The 21,927-nt window shown below is 40.4% G+C and overlaps 2 protein-coding genes across 12 annotated transcripts in view; one reads left to right on the top strand and one right to left on the bottom strand.

Moving 5' to 3' along the window:
• Nucleotides 1–526: 526 nt before the first annotated feature.
• Nucleotides 527–13,581, bottom strand: synprb (synaptoporin b; the record flags this gene model as incomplete). The annotated part of the gene is made up of 5 exons (XM_083972174.1): nucleotides 527–904; nucleotides 990–1,181; nucleotides 1,311–1,509; nucleotides 3,927–4,051; nucleotides 13,561–13,581. The coding sequence occupies 5 exons, from the start codon at nucleotides 13,579–13,581 to the stop codon at nucleotides 527–529; spliced, it is 915 nt and encodes a 304-aa protein (XP_083828300.1).
• A 4,846-nt stretch (nucleotides 13,582–18,427) lies between these two features.
• The window catches only part of LOC310985773 (calcium-dependent secretion activator 1-like), a gene marked incomplete at both ends in the record, with an annotated part of 71,873 nt that continues 68,373 nt past the window's right edge, over nucleotides 18,428–21,927 (top strand). For all 11 annotated transcript variants that reach the window (XM_083971423.1, XM_083971432.1, XM_083971429.1 and 8 more), the window contains one exon: nucleotides 18,428–18,760. In XM_083971423.1, coding sequence (XP_083827549.1) covers nucleotides 18,428–18,760 — 333 coding nt within the window. The remainder of the gene's footprint in view (nucleotides 18,761–21,927) is intronic.

The following is a 21,927-nucleotide window of genomic DNA, read 5'->3' as shown; positions in this document are numbered from 1 at the left end:
TTTATATTTGAGAAAGTGAAAGTATAGAATACAGTTGTTTAAGATTATGTGTGGTGTTTTCAATCATAATTTAAAAAATAGTATATTAGTTATATATTAGTTAAAAAAATATTTTAATCAGTAATCTTTTTTTCAATTATTAGACATTTCAGGCGACCCCATTTGAATTCCAGGCGACCCCATGTTGGGTCCCAACCCCAAGGCCGAAAAACACTGTTCCAGTGTATATCTATTGTACAACTGCTGCTTGGTAATTATTGGTCTATATTACTGATTACTGATTAAAGATGGGAACTAAATATACATGGTGCTTAAACATTACATCAATTAAACCTTTTTTGTGCTCTTGCTTTGTCTGCACTGACCCATCTATTCATAGGGATGAATTATAGACATTATAATCACTCTATATATCAAATAGCTTTAACTTGATATTCAGTTAATGACAAGATTAAAAATAACAGTACATTTTATTCCACTCACTGTGCAGTTACAATAGACAGCACTGTCAAACACCAAGTCAAACTCACATTTCATTGATACAAATCACTGGCCCACGAGGCGCAGCTTCATTTGCCCTGTCATAAACTACTGGTTTACCAAGATACGTCTGTGGTAAGCTGAAGCCCACATGTGTCTGGTTGACGCTGGCCTGCCTGTGGACCTGCTGACCAGAGCCCCACTTTGACTGATTGATACTGTCCTGTCTGGACATTTGTGCATCATAACTCTCCTCTGGTTGGTCGAAGCTGCTTTCGCTGTACAGCCGCTGGCGCATTTCACTGGACCGTTTCCCAGAAGCACTCCTGGTTGGGTATCTCTGACCTGTCTTGTACCAGCCTGTTTCTTTGAAGACAAACCAAATATTTCCGACCCAGAGGACTACGTTCACAAAACCAAAAACCTGGAGACAGAAGACCGTCAGGATCATAAATAATAACTTGTCTATTTGACATGTCAGTGCTTCATCTTTTTGACTGAATACCTACCACAGATGTGTTGAGACGTGACCAGAGAGGCTCCTGGGTAGCTGTACATTTGTTCTCCTGGGCTCTGCAGGCTGAGATGAGCAGAAGCACCTCTGTCGGGTTAGTGGCTGACTTGATATCAGAGAGGCTTTTGGCCCAACAACAACCACTTGCCAGCCACATGAAGGAGAAGACGACTGTCACGAGAAAATCCTGCTCAGGACAGAAGAATAGAAAAGAGAATATCAAGAGAAACATCACACACATAATAGAAAAGTCAGACACAGTCAGCTCTAATTACAATTGAGGACAAAAAGTGCGAGGAGGTACAAACTCATTCACCACAAGTGGGCCTCTGTTGTTCTTCAGGTACTTGTTCTGGTAGAAGACATAGACAATTGTCGCCAGCAGAGAGTAGAGGAAAGCTAAAACACCCACGGTCACGAAAAACTGAGCAGCCGAGGAAAAGTCGCCATCCAGGAAAAGAATCTCTTCTCCTTTGGCCTTGCACAAGGGAGCTCTGAAATGTACTTGTTGTAATCTACAAGACAGACGAAAGAAATAAAGGGCAAAGGGACAAAGGGAAAAACAGGTAGGTTGGATTATGCTACTGAAGGTTTATAGATGCATCCATGCCTGAGAAGGGTTTGGTCAATGTGTATCTGAATTATATTGAAGGGATAGATCAACATTTTGGCACATTGGCCCATTGCCATAATCCCTATAGTTTCAGGGGTAGGTTCGTTACGGAGCAAATCCGTGAGCTGCTCAGAGCTACACTACGGAGGCTAATGGAATCAAACTCTTCAAACACAATCCAACAACTCCTCTGGTGGACAAGTTGTGATCTGCACATTCACCACATGAGATAATAACGGAACGTTACGAGACAGAGTTGTTTTAGAGGAAATTCTAATTGGTCTAATTGGTCTTTCCTGACACTACTGTAATATGAATTACATCTTATTATTTAACTACTTGTAGGCTATATTTGTTGCACTCCGTCTGATGTTCAACAAATCAGTATCAGTATAGTTTTACTAATGTTTTTACATTAATAAATCCCAATATCCTGTCACACAAGCAGCTCCATGTTGTCTCAGAAGCTGTAGATCGCATCCAGGAGCTGGACATTCTAAATGGAATGTGCTTTTAACATGCGTTTACTCAATTAAAAAAAGGCATTTTAAAAACGTGTTTATTTCGGATGCAAAGTGTGATCTCACTTGTGTCTTAGAATAGATTTATTTGTATGACCCTAAGGTACTTCCATGCCAAAGGGGACCTTTGCATCATGACTTGAAGTTAAAGGCCTATTTTTGGGCTTAACCTCCCTACTATATCTGTGAACCTCAAATGCATACATTACAGTGCAGGTAATAGACCTTTGTTTGAGGTCTAATAGCCTCTGTTTGACACCTCTATGGTCATATTTCAGTAGGAAGTCTCTTTTTGACAACAGGATTTATTTGTTTGAGTAAGCAGTGAGGTCCAGCTTTCACTGCACTGGGCTCAGTTTGTTATCAGCACAGATACAGTAGGATTAATATAAGAAATACATTCTAACTGGCAGTTGCAACTGGTTGAAGCAGGTGGTGACACTGGCATTGTTTTTGCTTCTAATATCATTGTAATAAATGTAGCACAACTGCCAGACCTGTATTTAAAACACAGCTCAGATGCTCCATTATCCACAGTCATTATCCCATTGTGTCAGAAACTTGGTAGATGAACTGAATCTCTGAATCGAAGCCCACGCACACATACACATGTAGAAATGTAATTACATATTAGACACTTGGCCATCACTCACATCCCCTGAAGCCCTGCTGCATTACTATGCCAACCAGTTCACAATCACAGCCATATCCAAACCACACCATTAGTCATCCTAATGAAGTGGTAATTGTGACCCATTGCATTTGGATGATGCAAAGTAACAATTCAGCCTTTTATAATTCAGCCCTTACATCAAGTGGAATCACATGTTTGAAAATCTACAACAATCTTTAAAGATTGTGGAACAATACGAGTAACAACACCTTAGTATTGTTCATTTGTATACTGTATGTAACACTCTATTGAGTCAGACTTATAAACTTGTTTCTTTTGCTCAGTGTTTGTATGTTTTTTTATGAGTACGGTAAGATGAGGAAAGGATAAAAATAACAACAAATAAAACGTAATGTAAAATGGGTGAATGGATTCCGGATGACCACAGTGGACACTGAAACTAAATCATTTTCTATAGAAAGAAGTACATGGTTCAATTGAAAAAGCAACAAATCTGACAAAAGAGTTTCCCCATTCTCCAGAAATAAGTGCTTGGAAGTCTGAGGTACTTGTGCAGCACACGCAGGTCTGAAATAAAACGAAACAAGACACCATTTATGTAGCTCATCAGCTTATGAATAGATGTCTCGATAGATACGCCATGTCACAGGTACATGCTGCAAAGAAAGATGTAGTGGTAAATTGCTGTAATATCACGGGAGACCACCTGAGGTTAAGTCTTGACTGAAAGGACTTCAGGTACAGTTTCTTCAAAAGATGCAGTGAAACGTTTTATATTCTTGGATGTGAAATTGGCCTAATTTCCTACTCAGCTGTCCAGCTGCCTGATCTTAAATTGGACCGGCTCCACCGAGCCTGACAACATGATGAAGTAGAGCTGTGCAATTTTTAAATCTTCTTCTTCTTTCTGCCTCACGACTTTCCTGCAAAGTCGAACGGATGATTACCAGGGACATGTCCGGTTAGGTTGAAAGCATAGTTTTGGGCGTCTAATTTGATGTAAATTGTAAATACTACTACTACAAATTTTTAACTATCTTTCTCCCCCCAAAAAAGATTGTTATCCAACAAGATAAAATAGAAACCAAAGGTGAGTTTTTACCAGATCTTCTCTTACACGTGGGAAAGGGTGAGCATGATGTCAGAGACATACAGTTTCTTTACCTGAAGGGATAACCAAAATCAATGTTGATGCTGAGGTTACTCTGCCTCTGGTCTGCACAGTCCACTTTAACCTGGAGACGACCATTGTACCCTCCACATGTTGCAAAAGCACAGATGGCAAAAATCTGCGGAAAACAAACAAAGCAACAAAAATGAATCATTTATCACCATTAGCTGATAATTTATGCATTTGTCAGTATCAGTTCTGTAGGTGGCTCTCTGCATAATACACAGACAGCCATAAATTACAGGACAAATGATTTATAATTGGTTTGAAAGCAAAACCTGAATAATTTAAAAGTCGGAAGACAACTGACGGAGCTGCAAACTGTGCACTGGAGGGTGGCCACAGCAGTGCAGTCAGAGGCAACACACAACTCTGAAGTCTCTACATAAAATCAGATTAGTGCTCACTTGCAGAACATTCAATTTAATAATGGGAGATTTACTATGTTAACCACTTAGAATATTTTTAAAACTTTAAACATGTGCCACATGTTGCATCAGCTGCGGCAGTTGATAAACCAGAGCTTTCATGCAGTCAGTAAATCATAAAATGTATGAAAAACACAGTCAAGATCATGCATATATTATTCATACAATATGCATCACAAATGCAACTAGGCAGATCCATTCATACCACAGTGACTAAATACATCTGGGGGGAAAAAAATAATGAGGCTAGAAATGAAACTCACCGGAGCAAATATGACCATACACATTTAAAAATCACAGAGCTCAGGTCCAGGTCCACACAGGATCAACAGCTCTTTCTCCTGGTTGAAATGCTGCTGATGGAGACAGGAGAGGGAACTCTTTCTGCAGAGGGAGGGAGGGAGGGCAGACAGGAGGTATCTCCCCTTAGGAGGAGTCTGACTCTTCATTTCCTGGAAACATTAATGAATACCTAAAGCAGGTAAAACGCTGGATTTACATTGATGTAAATAGTATAATTCTCTTTATGTCAACACAGTTGTCATTCTAAGACCATAACAACATTGATCTCAATATGTGATCCTGTATGTAAGGCTACATTATAGAAACATGGAACAAGTGTAAGTATTTTGGGCTGAATTTTCAACATATTAATTATTTCCCCAACTCAACACTTCAGTGGTGGCTGATCTTTGAACTTGTGTTGCATGCACTGTACCTGTATTGTGTGTCATTTTAGGTCTGATCTGAGTGGGTGCATTTAGATATTTTACTTTGGGGTCATACTGTAATCACCGAATAATGGGAAACTGGCTGCCTAAGATTTGATTTGTAGTGGACTGGAAACACAGGAAGGTCAATAGAGAAACTGTTTAGCACAAATAAATCACCTCTCTGTTTCCCCGAACTCATAAATGGTCTTATTGGTGTGTGTTATATAAGGTTATCAATTTTATTTATTTGAATAGACATTTCCTCCCGGAAAAATATGTTGCCATGGTAACTAAAGAGTAACCCAAGATGCCCCTCTACTCTAATACAATAAAACCTACAACATTAAGTTAACTTAATTACAATTGAACATGATAAGTATTGTGAATAAGTCCGGTGGCTGGTAGGGATGTTACACAAATGGGAAAGTCATAACTTTCTGGTTAAAAAGACCTGCTGTAATTTGACTGTGGCTCTTATGAATGTCATTCAGAGATCTATTGAATACGTGGATTTTTACGGTCCTGTCATTGACAACAGGTATTTGTAATATTTTATGTATTTCAAAGTGCACATAGTATATGTTAAAGACAGGAAGTAGTTCTGGCACTGTAGGTGCAAAGATTCTGTCAGTGGTCAAGTCATAAATGTAATCAGGACTCCAAATAATGCAGAATATGTAAGGTCATAATCACTGACAGATATTTCAATTACATTTTTTATTGTTTAATGATGATCTGTTGATGATGAAGCCATTTGCACTGACAAGGATTCTGCTGACCTCTTTTGGCCACAAATATCTATTACACATTAGTCCTAAAAATGAAATAACTTGGTCACACAATAAGAGTTACAATATAAAATCTTACATTTTCAGGCTTAATTGTTTTGTTTTTTCCCCCACAAAATAGAAGTATTAAAAAATCTAAACAAGTTTTTTTTTGTTTGTTTGTTTTGTAAAGGTAAGCTAAAATGAACAGGAATAGAGAACCCCTGAATTCCAGTCCATAAAACACAGATGTATTATACCCTCAACCAGTGTAGCAGCCAATTTAGGATTAAAACAATGACCTGTAAAGAGTGACTCCTTTAAAACCCATTTGACAACAGAAACATAAAAACAGCAGTTAACAGTTAATAAGAGATGTAAACCATCCAGTTTGGTCAGAACAGCCTTAGTTCCATGTGCATCAATAATCAGTTCCAAATGTTAGTTTTGAAACACCCATCTAATGACTGCATTTGAATGCAGCTGATATTGGATAAAACAATTTTGTAATATCAAACCATCTTTCTGCAGGGCTCACTGTGTGTGTGTGTGTGTGTGTGTGTGTGTGCACTGTTGTTGCTTTGAGGTGCTGGTATAACAGAGATTCAGCAGTGAGCAGTTCTGGTAAATTTACACAAGTGAGGTTGTAGAAAAGTAAGGATTTTACCCTGCAGGTAAAAAAAAATAAGAAGCTCATCGTATGTTGTTGGTGAAGACATTCTGTTGATTTACTCCGGTGTTGCATCAGCACCTATCAGCAAGTCAGTAGTTGCTAATACATCAGTATTTGTGCCCCCATGTGAAAAACAGCACTCCTCAGAGAAGGTGGGAGAATTCAGATTGAATCCGTTCACGAGTAAAAGTGGTTAAGATCAAGATTTCCTACAAATGTTTTTTTGTTTTTTTTAATGTACTTTTTTTTTTTTAGAAAACTGAACGGGAGCTATAGTTGTGATAAATATAATAATAAATGGGACTTTTATAAAGCGCTTCTCTAATCTACGACCACTTCACACCTTCACCTATTCACACACACACATTCATGCAGTGCTTCTGTACCCACCTCCAGTGCATTTCCAACCAACCATTTGCACACACATTCATATACAGATTACACATTAACCCTTAGTGGACAACCTGCTCTGCCCCCTGAGCCACAGCCACCCAAATACAGTAAATGTAGATAATCAATGAAGCACTCTTTAGTACAAATATACCCAAATATAAGAGGCAGCCTTGTGGACTGGATCAACAAACAGGAGATTTCAGTGTGATAACTTGCTGCTGATTGGATTCTAAAGAGGCCATAGATGGAAATCTAGTTTAAAGAGCTACTTTCTCTCATAGTACAGAATACACAAAGGGTGCTGGTTGCACTGGATAAAATGAGATGCACTCAAGTACTCCAGTTTCAGTTCTACTGTACTGTATAACCTCAGCAAACACAGAAACTGGTTCTATCACCACCCTGTTGCACCTCACTGGAATGTATTTTCTTTCAATGGATATACAGTAAGGCCAGAGTTTTTTTTTTGAGTTTTTTAATGTATTGTTTTTAATGTATTGTCTATTGCTGCTGTATTTACACTTTTGCACCAGGGATTGCGACTAATTTCGTTGTGCTTGGACAATGACAACAATAAAGTCTGTCTATCTATCTATCTATCTATCTATCTATCTATCTATCTATCTATCTATCTATCTATCTATCTATCTATCTATCTATCTATCTATCTATCTATCTATCTATCTATCTATCTATCTATCTATCTATCTATCTATCTATCTATCTAGCAACATTGATATAAACACCATAGCTGATATGATACATCTAAATGGAATGGAGTTGTAGATATGGGGTCAGTGAGCAGGGTCACACAAGCACAAGATTATTTTTCTTTTAAGAACGTGGCTTCTAATTACAGGTTTTTGTTTTTAGTTACAGTTTTTCTCAGTCGCTTTGGTGCTATTCTCAGATCAGAATGAAAGTTATCATAACTATTAGTTCAACCTCCACAACATGTAGTCATTTGTCCACATCATAGTAGCAGTTTCTCCTTCCTCTGAACAAAGTGCAAATGCTTTTGGACATGTATCAGTTGCTCTCATACAATTCTCTGCTGTTTTACAACATTATCATTTGTTTATGTCATGTCAGTCAAAATGAACTATACTTTTGAACGCTGAATAGTCTTTCCCTATAAAACTAATAGTCCTCATTTCATTGCTTGAGTCATTACATACAAAATTGTTGAACTAGTTTTCGAAATCTGTCAAACTAATTTTAAATGTTGGGAGAAGCACTGTGAATTCAATGATTCAAACATTTACAGTAAGGAACAACAGGTATGTATTCAGCACTAAACAATCTGCACTGCTGTCATTGTGTCAGGGATTACTGTAAGATACAGTGGGACAAGAACTTTTTTACATTTACATTTAGACTTACACGGTACTGCACTACAGCATTTTATAAGTAGGAAGCACTTTGACAGTATTGTACACTACAGTAATAATGGTTGATGCAGTAGGCATGTACTATACATTACTGTAATTTTACTCTGCATCACATAGGATTACAAGACAACCTCACAGAGGTGGAAGAGACTGAGCCCATTACAAACAATGGCATAAGGTTGAAAGAGATACAATGTAAGGATGACATTACTGTATCTTTGGGAATATTGAATCTGTTTCAGTCGCTACAGTTGACAGAGTGATGTAGATGAAAATGTGACTGGAACGTCTGGATGTGCAGGAATGATTGACAGTACTCTGTAGGTTCAGTTACTATATGTACTGCAACATAGTTTACGTAAAGTTGTACCCAAAGAGTGTTTCTTATGTTTGTTGTAGATGACTGTAGTGTATTTTTCCTTTGCACAATGCTGTGAACAAATCAGAATTGCAAAGAGCATATGCAGTAGAAATGTGAAACATACATATTCAGTATCTCCACTAAATACAGTAATGTGTAACTTTACTGTAGTTTTCACATGGCTGTACAAGTAGTGTATAGTGCTGTCTTGAGCATTTTCAGGTAGTATCATCACTTTTTGCATTGGAAAACACTTAGAGAATAAAGTGTCCTAATGAAAACATGACAAAGCCATTTGACTATCTTGTTCATAAACGATGGTGTCAGGACTTCTCATTTTGACGACACTGACAGTTTCATTGACATGAGTACTTGCTTTTGGGGGATGGACAATCCATTTTGAGCAAGTGACGCGCTTTTGCAGGTCATCCACTAGGTTTTGCAGTTTGCAATAATTGTTCTGAGAAATGCACTAACTGTTGTGCAAATGTTAAGAGTGATGTGAGAATAGCACCAAAGCGACTGAGAAAAACTGTAATGTGCCACTTTTATAAAAAAAAAAAAAAATGAATAAAATAAAGTCAAACAAATTGTCTGGCTCCAGCTGTGACTGAAGCACAACATTCACTTTGTTTGTGTGTTGGTTATTTAATTACTTCAAATGGTTTTTGAATATTCAGCCAAAAGAGGGCAGTACTTAGCCGTGCTGATTGCAAAGCCAATCTGTGACGTTGCAGTGATGAGCTCTTCCTACTTTCTCACTGCATTTGAGCTTCCCTGTCTCTCTCTCTCTCTCTCTCTCTCTCTCTCTCTCTCTCTCTCTCTCTCTCTGCAAAATCCATTTGGCAAACGTGTCTGCAGTATGTACAATAAGCTAAGTACACAGCAATCTATCGACTGCTGTGCCCACTGATTGGATGAGTTGTGTACTTCAGCTGAAGGGAACACTGTGCCGGTCTAACAGCTGTAGGGTTTTTTTTCGTCATGTTAAAGTGGTGAGGCTCCAGCCTTTCGCTGCATTATTAATGACTCTTTTTCTGGCATCATCTTCCCTCTCTACACTGAAAACTGTGGGAGGAGGAGAGAAGCATCAATCTGATGGTTTTCAACTGTGAAGGCCTCCACCTGTCACTAAGCAAAAACACATACAGAACACACACAGTGTCCATCTATGTTTTTTTATTTTTATTTTACAGAAGCACCTTGGTCACAGCTTATCTGAAACATGCAGAGATACACACTCACCACCAGGAATCATGACTGAGGCCAAGTGGACGCAACATAATAAAAGACTGATCGTTTCAGTGCAACCTGAAATTATGGAAACCTTAAATTGTGTCAATCATCTAGCAAGTAAAGATAGTAATGCACAACAAGAAAGAATGAATTTCTACATTAAGGGATGTCAAGAGGAATCTGAGACAGATAAACCAAAATACTAAACATATTCCTTTGGCCCTGCAGGGATGTCACCTCAAATTTACTGCAGAATTCATGTCAAAGATGAAGCGTTAAAAATATTATATTTATGTCTTTTTTTTTTTTTTTTTACCATTTGGGGAAAAAAAGACTGTTATGTAAAAGGATTTGTACAGACTGATAATTTTTACCAAAATAGAATTGTCCTTAAGAGCCAATAACAACCATATGTGTTTTCCTCATATGTATTTGTATGATACTGTATACGTGTGTAGCCTGTATAGTGCATAGTGTATAAAATTGTTACAACACATATCTGAAAATGCCAGTCACTGCAGATGTAAACTCATCCCTGGTGGAAACGTTGAGTGTCATCTTAGGCTATAGTATTTGCCGGCTGTGAAGCCCTTTCTGAGACGACTGTAGTAGCGGCGATGCTGACACTGACCCTATTCCATCAATCTCATATTAAAAACGCTTCAAGCATTTAAATATTTCAAAGAGCTCCTCGGCTAACACCAGAGAAGCTCTGAGCCTCTCTCTCTCTCTCTCTCTCTCTCTCTCTCTCTCTCTCTGTATGTGTGTGTGCATCTCTTTCCCTCTGACAAACACTTCTTTAAACTGTTAAAAAAAAGCAGTTAAACTTAGAGCTTATGGCTGGTGACTGAACACCAAGCCAATGTCAAAGAAACAGGAGTGATACACACTGAGGTGCACGAGTTGAATCACACATTTCCCTGCATCTCTCTCACACCCTGTCACTCCTCAAGAATACATACTGAATTAAATATACATGCTCTGTATATATGCACACAGAGGCTTTATACTGTATAGGATTTATAGAATGCAGAGCGGAGAGCGAGCGTAGTGGGGAATATATCATCACATTGTTATTCTATGATGTTTCAGCTGTGCTGCACTGGATGTGTGTCACTGTGTGCTTTACATATGCCGTCTGCATCAAGTCTCCAAAGGCTGACACAACAGCACAAGACTCACACACATACACACATGTTAAAGTACAAGACACGACTCTGAGCGAGCATTTGTTGGTGTGTTTATTATGATTTCACATTTTCCTTTGACCGAGGTTCTTGTATTCTTCAGAGTTTCAAATTGCTCTGTGGGTTGCGGTTTAAAACATTTCAATATAAAAAACCACTTGAAGAGAGACTGAATGAAGAGACTGTCAGAAAGACACTCAGAGTGGCACCAGATGAGACGATAGAGTCAGGCTGGTCCCCGCGGATCGCGACTGCAATTAATAATGAATATCTAGGATAGGGTCAAGGGAAGTTCAAATGATTCATCTAATCTCCGCTGAGGGTGTCAGATATGTAATATAGCATATTATCTCAACAAGTAACCACTTCACTGACTCTAGAGTGTGCCTTTTCTTCATCGAGGAATTAATACCACGTTTTTAGGTATTGTTGCTACAATGGCCATTTAGCGGCTGTTTGGAGGCCTTCAATATATTGCATGATCTTTATGAGCAGTTGGAGTTTATATTAAAGGGATATAATCCCTATATAGTTTTAGGAGTAGGTTCATTATCTTTAATTGTCGGTGCAAGCTGTTCTTAGATCGGCGGGGCAGAGATGTGAGCGCAGGGTATTTTCGCCTTTCCCTCATCAAACTCATCAAATACACAATCCAACAACTCCAAAACGCTCTTGTAGACAAGTTGTGACCTGCACATTCACCACACTAAGTAACGTTACGAGTTGTTTTTGGGGCAAATATGTAACCGAAATTACTTTCCAGACACGGCTGCTCAGCAAGCGCAAGTAGTTCCAAGTATTTGCTTCATGTGTAATGTTACATACGTAATTATTTCATAGCGTGGTGAATGTGCAGGTCACAACTTGTCCACCAGAGTGTTTTGGAGTTGTTGGATTGTGTATTTAGTTTGATGAGGGAAACATGGAAATATCGCACGCCCCTGTTGCGTTAGCTGAGCAGCTTGCGTCTCTGCCCCGCCGATCTAAAAACAGCTTGCACCGACAATTAAAGGTAATGAACATACTGCTATGACTATAGGGATTATGGCAATAGGCAAATTTGCCAAAATGTTGAAATATCCCTTTAACAATGAATAACAGAGCTTGTTGTGTACTCATAGTGATGCAAAATTAACAACCTTCAGTCCAGCAGAGCTATATCATCTTTCATTTTTGTTTCAGTTTTCCAGCCACCAGTCTGTGTGGTTCTCTGTGACCACTCTCATTAGCATAATTCACAACCACAGCGGGTCACCATTGTTTTCTTTTTTTAAAGCGTGACCATTAAACGCTCCCTAACCACATTGTAACCATAATGACAAAGTTATTTAAAAGCTGAGCCACAATGTTTCCTTCACCTCAACAAAGAACATACAGTATTTCGATTCAAAACAAGAGCTTTCTCATGAGCAAACATTCTGCTGTTTAATTTAGAGGAGACAAAATCAGTGACGCACAGTGGAACAAGTCGTGAAAGTTCCAGATATTTCCCTCTGGTGTTGTGGGACACCAAAACAGATGTTAAAAAGGGACAGTGAGTATTGTCTACCTTGTAATGGTGTGTCCTACTAGCACTCAAGAGGTTACAATTAATTCAAAAGGCAGATGCATGTGTTCTAACTGGTACTAAGAAATCTGAACACATCACACCCATTCTTAAATCTCTGGAAACTCGTCAAAACATGAATTGAGTTTAAAATCTTGCTCCTCGTTCATGTAACTATAAATGGCCTTCAGTACGTAACAGGCGTGCTCATCATTTACACACCAGCAGAAACTCTCAGGTCTACAGGCAGTGGTAACTTTTGGTCATTCCTCACAGTCAATCTAGGGAAGGGGAGGTGACTTTTTGTGTCTATGCCCCACCACCAGATGGAACACCCTATCTATCTATCCATCCATCCATCCATCCATCCATCCATCCATCCATCCATCCATCCATCCATCGAGCTACAGTCCTCAACGCAGGCGTCCCCGGTTCGAATCCCGCGTCGGGAAGACCTTTCCTGCATGTCATTCCCCCTCTCTCTGCCTCCCCCTTTCCTGTCGATCTCACTATGCACTATCAAATAAAGGCAAAAATGCCAAAAAAATATACTTAAATCCATCCATCCATCCATCCATCCATCCATCCATCTATCAAATCAAATTAAACTTTGTTCATAAATTGCATTTCATGCACGAGGCAAACTACAGTAGATGTGCTTTACAATATATAATTACATTTTAATTAGAACAAGTGATTACAATACAAACACAAAGTGAAAGTGCAGAAGTAGATGGTGAAGTGCAATAGTAGTGCAATTATACAAGAAGTGCATAATCAAATGAAAACCATATCAGTCACAAAAATAATTCCTACACAGACACTCGAACACTCGCGCGCACGGCGCACGCACGCGCACACACACGCACACACAAACGCTGTTGCAAAAAGAAAAATGTCAACCTGGTGGTCACTGACATGGCATCTCTTACAGTCTCAGGTGGGGTGTTCATCTCTGCATAGGACGTATACAGTGAATTAGTGAAAACAGGTTGAAAACTTTTCTCAAACAGTGTTATGGTGTGTGTATGTGTGTGTGTGTGTGTGTGTGTGTGTGTGTGTGTGTGTGTGTGTGTGTGTGTGTGTGTGTGTGTGTGTGTGTGTGTAGGAATGTGTGTATGTGATTTATATAGTTTTTTATTTGTATACTCTGCACTTCTTGTATGATTGCATTATTATTGCACTTTCTCATCTGTTTCTGTACTTGCACTTTCGTGATTGTGTAGTCTAGTCTAGTAATTAAGACTCCTCGTTATTGCTAATGTTGCTCTATACTTCCTGTCTGTGTAAATTGAAAATTATTTGCTATAACTTTGCCACATGGACGTTAAAGGTGATGATGTGTGAGGCTGTTTCTGCTGCCCTCCACCCCCTGTAGACAAACTATCTGTTGTCTTATCTTCAGGAACATGCAAAGTTCTTTCTTGACCTTGGTAACAGGAGTGCAGAAAACGATCTTACCCTGAGGTCCATTTAGCAGCTATTCTGAAGCTTTTAAACATATCATATGATTTCCATCTACATTAACAGATGGAGCCTTCCAGTTTCCAAGTTCAACCGTGGGGACACCAAATAGCTGCACTCCATTCGTTGATGAGGATTATATGAGCTGATCATAAGGTCATCTTGTCAGATTGTTTTCATGAACCTTGACAAAACAAACAAAATGAAGCAGAAGATGATCTCCTTAAAGCAAAACCAAACTAAATTCAAGCAGTTGTTGCAATTTTCTCCACACAGGCCTTTGTGTTGTAGCACCCTGAAGAACATAAACATTTAATGTGTACACACTCTGGGTGAAGTAGAGAAGCGAGGCAGAGAACATCAGTCAATTATTAATGTTTAAATGGTTTGGAGAGTTCTGTAGCTGAGGTTAGTGCGAGACTTCTCCAAGCGATCTCAGAAGTATGTGCCCGCAGAGGACTGTGGGGTGTCAGTCTGCCAGCTTCCTCACCCTTCATGAACCGGAGACGGCCTGTTGAGAACATAACCAGCCGAGGTCTAAGGGGAGCGATGGCAGGCCTCACACTGAGAATCCACAAGCCTTGTGAGTCAAAACTAAGGAAGGACAATTAAATGCCACGTCAGGGCAACAGGAGATGCCTCTCGAGCAGAATCAGAGCTGAGGAGTCCTTGAAAGCATCGGTAACCTGCAGGGAATCTGCTGGTCAGACACATAAGGAACATCTGGAGCAGCAGCTAGTCAGTCCATCTGTCAGATTCAATTTAATCTCAGAGGTGAAATATGCAGGCCTGCTCATCCTCTGTGCATGCTGAGCTCACAGTATAAAGACCGTCATGATGCCACTGCAAGAAGTCTGAGCGGTGGGGGAGGTGAACACAATGCAGGGTCAGGGGGAGGTGGCATAGCTGGAAAATATGAGTTCTGCAGGGGAGAGTAAGCCTAACGTCAAAGTAAAAGTGCTGAGATGTTTCTTACATAATAGCACATATTTGAAAGGACAGCGGATTAACCAAATCTTTGATGGATTTGATTAACACCTACACAAAATGACAGACATTTGGACCCAGGATATGTTCTCTATGAATCGCATTCCTGAACTGAGCAGAGCAAATATGACAAGCCAAATGCTGTAAAGTAGAGGATTATGTAAAAATGTTGAGATGGACCACTGTCAGTGATTGATTCATTTATCTGACCTATCTCTACATTTACAGACAGGTCAGTAGGTTTAAAGGCAATAGATGAATCCAGGCTGTCGACACCTACACGGTTTGAAAATAATAAACAAGATACGAAATAAGACAGAAATATTTCTGTTGCACAAATGATGTTTCCTTTTCCCAAAGCATCAGCAGGGGGAGTTACTACAGTATGTAATTATCGACTAATCGTCTCTTGTCTCAGTGCTCTGAGCATTACACAGAGGATTATTAGATAGCAGGGGGGAGGCTTCTAATCTGTGTCCATATACAGTACGTACATGCATGCTTAAAATAATATACGTAGGTTCCTAAACAACATGTTTCTCCATTAGTGAAGAGCCACAGGACTGTATTCCTGCCACCGTAATCCATTCAGGCCAAGAGTAATTTGCCTGTCAGTGTAATTAAGTCAGCGGAGGTAACCCAACCAGGTCAGAGGGTGAGCTACTGTAGGTGTCTACTGACCTGCCATCATGATGCCACCGCCTGGTCTGTACAGTACGTCCCTTCATCCCATTCCCATGGACACGATATGTCAGTAACACCTCAATGGAAAATATGGCACAAACATTTACTGGGAGTCAAGGGTGAACTTTTTGACTCAGGGGCAATGATGAGTTCCAAATTTGACGGATGGGCCGGGTCAGTATCAGATGAATGGAGACTGTTTGTGTGAACTTATATAAATGACATGTAGCCTAAAACCCATTACCTAAAAGTGAAAGAAAACTTTCAGAAAACATTCAGTTTCAGTGGGAGCAGAGTTGTGGAAACCCTTTTTTCCCCAGTGCATCAGATTTTGAGGTCTTTGCTATAAATTGGACAATTATTTGATGGGCCAGATTAAAAAGCCGAACTGCCCGACTGTGGTGGTCAAAGGTCAGGTTAAACCTTGTGAAAGTGATATCACTGTAAAGCTCTTTTTTTCTTTTGTTTTTTTAAACAATATATCTTTTTAAGTTTTTACATATAGAAAACATAGCAATGACCCAAGCAATAGCAAATAATGTGTAGCAAATATACAACAAAACAATTAAAAGATGAAGAAAAAATAAAATAATAATAATTATTATGTTGCAATCTCCTTCAACTATTACTTTACAGAGGGCAATTGTATATTTTTCCAGTGAGTCATCAGCCATCAGTCTTCTAGCTTGAAGAGGCCCAAAATCAATCAATATTGTTTAGAATTGGTAACCAAATTTTCAGGGTATATACCCAGGATACAAGGTTTCGCTTGTAGGGGAACATTCTTACCCACCATCTGGGAAATGGCCCCCATCACAGTCTGCCAAAATGGCTGTATACTTTTGAGCATTCCCAAACACAATGGAACAGTGTTCCTTTTTCCTCTAAACACTTATTACAACAAATATCTGGAGTATACAAATTTTATTCAATTTCTCTGTAAAGCTTTAATACAATTCGTATTTGGTACAAAGGTTTACAGTACCAGGACTCCAGAGTGATCTGATTATTGGTGGCTAAAGGTCAAAGGTTCAGGTCACAGTAACCTTTACAAAACACATTTTAGCCACATAATTCTGGATGTAGAAGAATGTACTCTGAAACTAGTCAGAGTGGCAGATTCATAACCACTAGGCAGTTAAGTCTTGCTGCTCTCTTTGTCTATGCACTCAAAATCCAAGTAACATTTGCAGTTACAATGCATTTTCTTTGGCATAAAATCATCTAAATCTGCCATTTTGTAATTTATATTAGCAATCTTTTTTTTTTTTTTTTTTTAGCTCTAACAAAGAACCCCCCCCCCCACACACACACACACACACACACACACACACACACTTTATTTACTTATATTATTGTTGGGAGATAAATAATGAATAATGTGGTGAAATAAAAACACTGCCCATCGTTGTCCACATGTGCAAAATTGTGTAGAGAGAAATCATGTGTTTGTTTGTAGTTGTACTGTAGTGTGAGATTATGAGGGGCCCATTACTTGCAGACTGCTTTCGGAGGTTTTGAAAGGTCACGTGACCTCTTATAGGCCTACAGCCAGCATGCTATCACAAATACAACTTTATTATCATGTTAAAATGTAATGATCTGTTTGAGATCAAGTCAAGGTTTACTCCACAAACCACTGAATTTAGTTTGCAGTGAGTAGAAGGCTACATTTGCATGTGGCCTCGTGGCCACACGCCTGAGATTTAGATGAACACCTGGTCAGTTCCATTTAGCTCCAATAATAAATCTTTATTTGTTAGATGAAGAGCTTGTGTGACTGCAGCCTGATCCAATTTCCTGACAATGGATACCAGCACATGCTGCAACAATCAATTTCTCCAGCCTACAGGCTGAGAGCGAGCAGCTGAGCCTTCATGGCTACCCCACCCTTGAACGAGCGAACCGGCGCGTCGCTGGCTCAGCAGCCCCTGCTCTGTGTCCTCACATCTAACACTGATCTGTGTCCCGCGCACAGTACACAAACTGAGTAATGCTCCCCATTTCAGTGACAATATCAGAGAAATCCTGTGGCAGCCATCTTAGGTGTACCAGCACTGCAGGATGATATGATGAGCTACAGTAAAAAAAAGAAAAAAAAAAAAAAAGGACGAGGCGCGCATCCTTCACTCTGCTCTCAGACTGGGTTCAGGACCACGGACAGCTCCCGGCTGCTGCGCTCCAGCCCGGCGGCCAGGGAGAGGCCGCTGTCCGCTTTGGGGAAAAAAAGAAAAAGAAAGACAGAAGGAAGGGGGAAAGAACGAAAAAACCCTCTCATTCCCCTCATCTGTACAATATATACTCCCCTTGCCCCATCCCCACCGCTCCGCCCTCTCACCTCCCCCTCGCACATCCGCAGCAGTGACTGGCCAATAAAATAGAGAAAATACGTAAGCATCGACGAGAGGTCGACGCAGGCGGAGAAAGCACAGTGTGAAGCAGACTCAACCTCCTCCAGCTCCACTCATACTGCTGACATCTCTCAGCGAGTGACTACAACCAGGGCCTAGCTCCCCCCCTTGCCCTGGCATATTCATCCACATCACATCACCCCTGCACGGATACGACAGCGGCACAGCCATCACCCGGGGGGGACGACCAGATCAACTTCACTCAGTGAGTTAGGTTATCCGTATAGAGGCGCATCAACCTCTATAGAGCAAGATGTTAGATCCGTCGTCCAGCGAGGAAGAATCTGATGGGATAGTGGAGGAGGAAAGCAAAGAGGCGATGGCACCCCAGGCCGGATCCCGCATCTCTCCGAGCAGGACCAGCGAGAGCTCGGGTGGACTAGCGCCCAGCAGCAGCCGCAGCAGCGCCCGTCCGACCAGCCCGAGCCCCTCGGCCGTCAGCGAGGAGAAAGAGGACCTGGAGAAGCTGCAGAGGGAGGAAGATGATCGTAAAAAGAAGCTGCAGTTGTATGTTTTTGTGATGCGATGCATCGCTTATCCATTCAATGCAAAACAGCCCACAGATATGGCAAGGCGACAGCAGAAGGTAAGGGCCCTCCTCGGTGCAAAGGCATAATTAATCACCACATGCTGACGAAATGCCCCCCTCTCATATCTCAGATGTTCTCTTTGATGACCTACATAAGCTAGAACGCAGAGGGGGTTTGGGCACTAGGCCTATCCGATAGCGCATGCATGGAATCAGCACAGCCCCCCCCACCCACCAAGTGAAGCCACTGTTTGTGTTTTTTTTGTTTTTTTTTTGACGCAAAACGTTGAAATCCTCGGAGCATGACAGGAGCACATAGTGGAAGGACACATGGTAGCCTGCCTGCTGCAGAGCTGCAGCCTGAGTGCAGTCCGTGTCCCTCTACTATACTCCAGCTACACAAGTGAGATCAATCCCAGCAAGCCCATTAACTGAAAGGGCGTTCAGGAGATGGTGGATCGCGATTTTTTTTTTAAACAGGACGCTGTCATTGTCCTTGTTGGCCCACAGCTCCTTCCTTCCCCCCTCCCCAAAAAAAGTCCTGCTTCCCTTTTGATGGGTTGCAACTGTGTGTTGCTCTACGTCCTGCCTTCCTGGCGGACACCCAATTCCAACCCGTTTGCGCCATCACTTATCCCGTCAATTTGGCCTCCCAAGGTGACTTTTGGGCACAGACCTGTGATGGAGGGTTGCTTAATAGCCTCTCTCCTCTGCAGATGAGCCAGACCTCTTCCTGGTGGTGGGGTGAATTGCATGAACAATTTTCCTGTGTTCATTAAAAAAAAAAAAAAAAAGTAATTTCCCAGAATAAGAATTTACAGAAGATCCAGCTTTTGAGATTCTTTATGAGTTAGTGTGAGGGACAAGGCCCACACCTGGTTTCACACTGCTGCTGTGTTGCTCCATTACCACAGGAACGCTGAATTGATCATCAGTCAGAACAATAGCTCCGGTTTTACTGTCCTCGGTTTTGTGTATTTGACTGTCAAAGAAGCAACAGACCGTCTAGTGTTTGTGCTCCGTGGCTGCCACACCAGGTGGCTGTCATGTGTTCACTTATTTTACAATGTGGCACATGCATTGTTTGTTTAGAGCTATACCTGAGGACACTGATCATCATATGGCTGTGTGAGACAGTAGTATTGGTTTATTGTAGCTCCCCTCAGGAGGCGTGACCAGCTTCAGTGTGGTTCTGTGGAGAAGATCCATCAAGTTAATCTAATTTATCAATAATACAAGGAAACACTGTGAATGACACAATGGGAATTGCTCTTGTGACAGTTTTGTTGTTTTTTTTAACCTGCAGACATAGTTCATCTTCCCCTGGACACAGTTTAAGCCATATGGTCTGATTTTTCTGCTGACTCATGCACAAGTGCATGTGGGTGGTGTAAATAAGGTTTCCATTTATTTATTTGTTTGTAGTTTCCCTTCAGCATGGGTTACTGATAGTCTAATGCCTGCTTAGTAATGCACTTTCATATCTGGTTGTGCAGGCAGCCACAATCCTCTGCTGTGGGTGAGTGAATATCTGGACAAACGATCCGGTGCTTGCTGTCAGACCACAAAATCAAAGTGTGTCTGTCTGCCTACAGTCTGCCTCTGGATTTTTATTTCATGCAAATCTGCTTTTTTTTTTTTTTTAAGAATGAATCAGTCTCCACAGGAATAAAATATACATATTACGTAACATTAAATAATAACTGAACACAAGTGCTTTTTTTAACCACACCTAATTGGTTTCATTCATTATCAATGGAAAAACTACTTACTACAGAAACATTTTGGAGAATTATATGTAAGGTGATTATTTTCCGGCAGTTATGTGCACTTGGTGTCATGACATTGTGCGGGAGTCATTATTTCACTGTCATTTAACTCCATTTCTTGCCTGTGTGGTTACGAAGAAATAATTAAGCACACAATACACTAATGAGGAGAGATGGTCCAACATTGGCCCCAATATTTCTTTCTGGAGATTCCTCTCAGCTAAGTATGTGGGCTCCTCTGATGGCCATAAATAATAATCTGTTAAGGAAAAGTCTCATAGCGTTAACTATACGCAAACTAGTATATAGTCTATTACAATTTTGGTTATTATAAATTAGTCACAGAAATATGATGAAGCAATTTTTTGTCATAAAGACTTAAAGGCCTCAGAATAACATGTGGAGCAGCTTCCTGATAATCCGTTATTAGAAGCTCTGGCACACAAACGGCGGTGATGGGCTATCACAGAGAAACAGACCGTGCTGCGGAGTATGCAAGCTCCACTGCTGCTTCTTGAAATGCATTGCTATATAACCTTGTGAAAGGGTAACACAATAGCACAACAGGCAGCAGCTTCCTTTTAAAGGGGCGAGGGAACAATTTTCTCCTTCAGATGTCTCCACTGGCAGCAGCATGAGGGCTGCTGCTGTTCAAATGTTGGTGGAGTTCAGGTGCATATTTAACTGGTCGCATGTGTTTGCCTGTCTCGGGACAGATTTACACACACACACACACACACACATGGACCCCTCCCCAAGAATATGACACAAGCAGATAAGTGATGTTATGGACAGATATGTTGGTTGTGTTTGGCGTAATTTATGGATATTTAGCATCATTGTTGATGATTTTCCTGCAGGGAAAACTCCTCCTTCATGTAATTGCAATAAACTGCCATAATCGTGTGTACAGATGAACTGATATGGCAATAATCTGGAGAGAAAATGTAGTGAAAACATTTCTTCTGTGGAAGGAAACAATCTGCCTTCTGATTTGTTGTTGTCTGTTGGTCAACCTGCCATTTCTGTCCAGTCACAAAAAAAAAAACAATTGATGGATGGCTCTGAAATATTGAACAGACATTCATGGTCTCCAGAGTATGAAACCTGCTGACTTTGATGGTTCCTTGACTTTTTATTTATTTATTTATTTTCATATCATATCAAGTTTTCACGTACACAGTGAAATGTCCCACCATCTGTTTGGCCCTATAGTTGCCTAATTCTATGAAGACTGTGGGTATTCCCTGGCTTGCCCTCCAGCCTCACTATAAGCTTCACATTTGGGGGTTTTGAGTGAAACATCTCAGCAGCTTCTGCAGGGACTGTTATGAAATTGCTTTCAGGCATTTATGTTTCCTACTGGATGAAGTACAGAACATTTTAGCATACTCATAACAATTACCTTAAAGCCCTGCTGACATAGTGCTAGCTCATTCTTGCCAGGTAATAAGT

This window comes from Trachurus trachurus, assembly GCF_905171665.1.
Source record: "Trachurus trachurus genome assembly, chromosome: 5".
NCBI classification, from domain to species: Eukaryota; Metazoa; Chordata; class Actinopteri; order Carangiformes; family Carangidae; genus Trachurus; species Trachurus trachurus.
Note: the sequence above shows the minus strand (reverse complement) of the source record. Positions and strands in the feature narration are given on the sequence as shown.